This window comes from Acyrthosiphon pisum, chromosome X (assembly GCF_005508785.2).
Source record: "Acyrthosiphon pisum isolate AL4f chromosome X, pea_aphid_22Mar2018_4r6ur, whole genome shotgun sequence".
Classification (NCBI taxonomy): Eukaryota; Metazoa; Arthropoda; class Insecta; order Hemiptera; family Aphididae; genus Acyrthosiphon; species Acyrthosiphon pisum.
In genome coordinates, this window is record NC_042493.1 from 71505332 (window position 1) to 71508623 (window position 3292).

Consider the following 3292-nt stretch of genomic DNA (forward strand, 5'->3'; position numbering starts at 1 on the left):
TAAAATTCACGATTTGCGCTCACAAAATATGATAATAAAAATGTGGCGATTAGCGCCTTTGATTATAATAATATAATTAAACAAACGATTAGCGCACACTAAAAAATGAATACAATACAATGGAGGTGATTAGTGCGCACTATAATATGAATATAATTAATATACGATTATTATAAAAAGTTGGCGAGAACAAAGAAAAACAATATATTAATATATCATTGTAAAAAGACGGCGCTTTGCGCTAGTAAACAATAATAATAATAAATTCAGCGTTAGCACTACGGAACGGATTGGGCACCTTTCGGTGGCCGTGCAAGAATCATAATTAAACAGCCGACGCGACGGCATGCGATAACGCAATTTATAATCTGTATATTATATGATAAAAACACCGTGATTATATCTCCACCGATTTGCTTCTCTCTTTTTCTCGTTCGGTGGCTTGAGAACAACGGACTTGAGCATAGCAGTCGTTATGGGGATCTTGTTGTACACTTTCTCTACTTTCGGTATGATCACCGAGGAAGAGCTTGATTCGTCTGAACCAGTCACCTTCAATCCAGGTTTTTTCGGAGTTATCGGGGGTGGTTTTGACAAAAATGCAGAAGGCTCCGGGGGTGCGGGCGGCCGAGAAAATGCATTAGGCGCTTGGGGTGCAGGTGGCGGCGCTGACGGACCAAACTGTGTCATCGGGGGTAGAAAATACTGAGCTTGTGGTCTCGACACTGGTGGTATATCATAATAAGATGAAGCTGAATCGAATGCAGGTGGTTCACCGTAACAGCGGTTATCTACATGCGGAAACATTCCAGCGGATCCGAAGTATTGCAGTCTTGTCCATGATTCCATCGAACGGTTTGAATGGTCCATACCGATAACGTGTGAAGTATTTTTCATTACATCTTCTACACGCGCATACGTCGCGTACACACATATAACAATTTGTTTAGTAAAAAATATAAAATCGATTCCTTGTATAGACACATCAAAAAGATGTAGGTAATGGGCAAGGCTGGGCATTAACGAGTTAAAAAGTTAAAGGTAGGTAAGTTAAAAAGTTAATTTAATTTTAACTTTTTAACTTGACTAGTTACTTTTAACTTTTCATTAACTTAACAGTTTAACTTCCTAAATTTCTTTTTTAAATTATCGTAAAATTAACGAATTCATTTTTTATTTAAAGGAAAAAGTTAAGTTAATTTATTTTGTTTTTAATTTTATTATATTTCACAATTTCAGTCTATTTTGTTTTCATGTCAAAAAATATTAACCGTGCATTGTTCAAGTTAAAAATGTATAACATTCGAATCTAACTTATATGGAAATACTGTATACATTTTAAACACTATATAGTCTATAATTTAGTTTTGGTTCGGAAAAAAATTAAGTACGCTAGCGCTATACAAATTACAAACAAATTAACTTTTAACTTTTTGTTATTAGTGCATATTAACATAACTTAACTAAGTTAAAAAAAATCATTAAATTGCCCAGCCTTGGTAATAGGTATATATAGACAATGTATATTGTATATATTACTTTCTAGGGTTCTGATCCTCGTCTTTATTGTGTCATATTTGCGCATCGGTTTTTCCATGTTCCCTACAAACAAACGAACATCACGTGCGGCATAAAATATAATATTATAATTTCATACCTACGTGATTTTGATAACAAATAACAAATTACTTTCTAATGATATAAATTTATTTTCTAGCTCGTGGAATATTGTATTCAACACGCCATAACAGTTTTTAATAGTTTCAACGTCGCTCCCGATGGTCATGAGTTCATTGTCAATTTTTTCCGTTAACGACTGCTGGTAATTTGACAATTTGTCTACCTTGTCCGTTAAATTCTGCAAAGATGACAGGGACAATTCACTCTTAGTCTACGTGTGTGCCGGTAACATTATCTAACATAAAATCTTCAAGTCGATGCAACTCAGTGGTGGATTTATGGGGGGGAGGTGCTAGCTAGGTATCTGATACACAAACCGTTCCGCATAATATATTGATTTTTTTTTATTTTAAACAAGGAATACGTCACAGTCCTGAGATCTTCTAATCTGACACTCTTGGTCGAATGTATACAATACATCCAAGTAATTTAGAGTGCTTTTTTTTGAGAATTTTATTACATAATGTTATTGGTCTAATGTCTTTCGAATATTTAAGAACAGCAAATGTTATTACGTACAAATCATATAGAGAAGCATGTCAACAGCTAGGTTTACTCAAGGATGATAAACATTGGGATGATGCATTAGCGGAAGCAAATGAAACAAAGAAGTCGTGTAGTATAAGATCATTATTTTCAATTATCTTGACTTCATGTAACCCATCGGATCCACAATCTTTATGGGAAAAATATAAAAAAAAGTATGAGTGAAGATATATTATATCGAAATAAGAAATTAAATGGTTGTAATAATTTAGATTATATAGATGAAATATTCGGTGAAGCTCTCGTAATTATAGAAGATATGTGTTTAATAATAACAGGGAAAAATTTGAATCAATGGGGAACAACTTCTCCTTTTCGAACTGAAAATATATCAAAAGATTCAGAAATCATTCGTGAAACGTTGTATGATATTGAAAAACTGAATACATATGTCAATACTAATAAATTATTATTACTTGACGATCAAAAAAAGGCATTCCAAACAATTATGAAAAACATTATAGAAGAAAAAGAGGGACTTTTCTTTTTAGATGCTCCAGGAGGCATAGGTAAAACATTTTTATTGAATTTAATATTGGCAGAAGTTCGAAAAAGTGTTAATATAGCATTAGCAGTAGCATCATCTGGTGTAGCAGATACTTTATTACATGGTGGACGTACTGCTCATTCAGTCTTGAAATTACCGATTAATTTCAATTTAACAGAAGAACCTATTTGTAATATTATTGATAATCCTGCAACATGCAAATTACTAAAACAAACTAATGTAATTATTTGGGATGAATGTACAATGGCAAATAAAAAAGGACCAGAATCATTAGATAAAACGTTACAAGATTTGAATAAAAATAATTTTATAATGGGGAAAGTAACGGTCATTCAAGGCCATTTTTGATTTTAGACTGATACTTATGAGCTCAAACCGAATATCTATGTTGAATTTCAAGTAAATCGGAGTAGTAGTTTTCAAGAAACTGCGTTATTCGAGAAATGGCCACTTTTTTTTATTATATGAATATTAATATAAATGTTTAAACAAATGTTTAAATAATTATGTTTAATAGTGGTACCAAATATTAAATATTATTTCCCTGGCACCAATGAA

General features: G+C 32.3%; 1 protein-coding gene across 1 annotated transcript; it reads right to left on the reverse strand.

Annotated features, from left to right (window-relative positions):
• Positions 1-200: 200 nt before the first annotated feature.
• Positions 201-1809, reverse strand: LOC100568842 (formin-B-like). Its single transcript, XM_029485664.1, has 3 exons — positions 1690-1809; positions 1540-1602; positions 201-905 (listed from the first exon to the last, which is right to left on the reverse strand). Exons 1-3 carry the CDS (start codon positions 1784-1786, stop codon positions 376-378), a joined length of 690 nt encoding a protein of 229 aa, XP_029341524.1. The 5' UTR covers positions 1787-1809; the 3' UTR covers positions 201-375.
• Positions 1810-3292: the final 1483 nt, after the last annotated feature.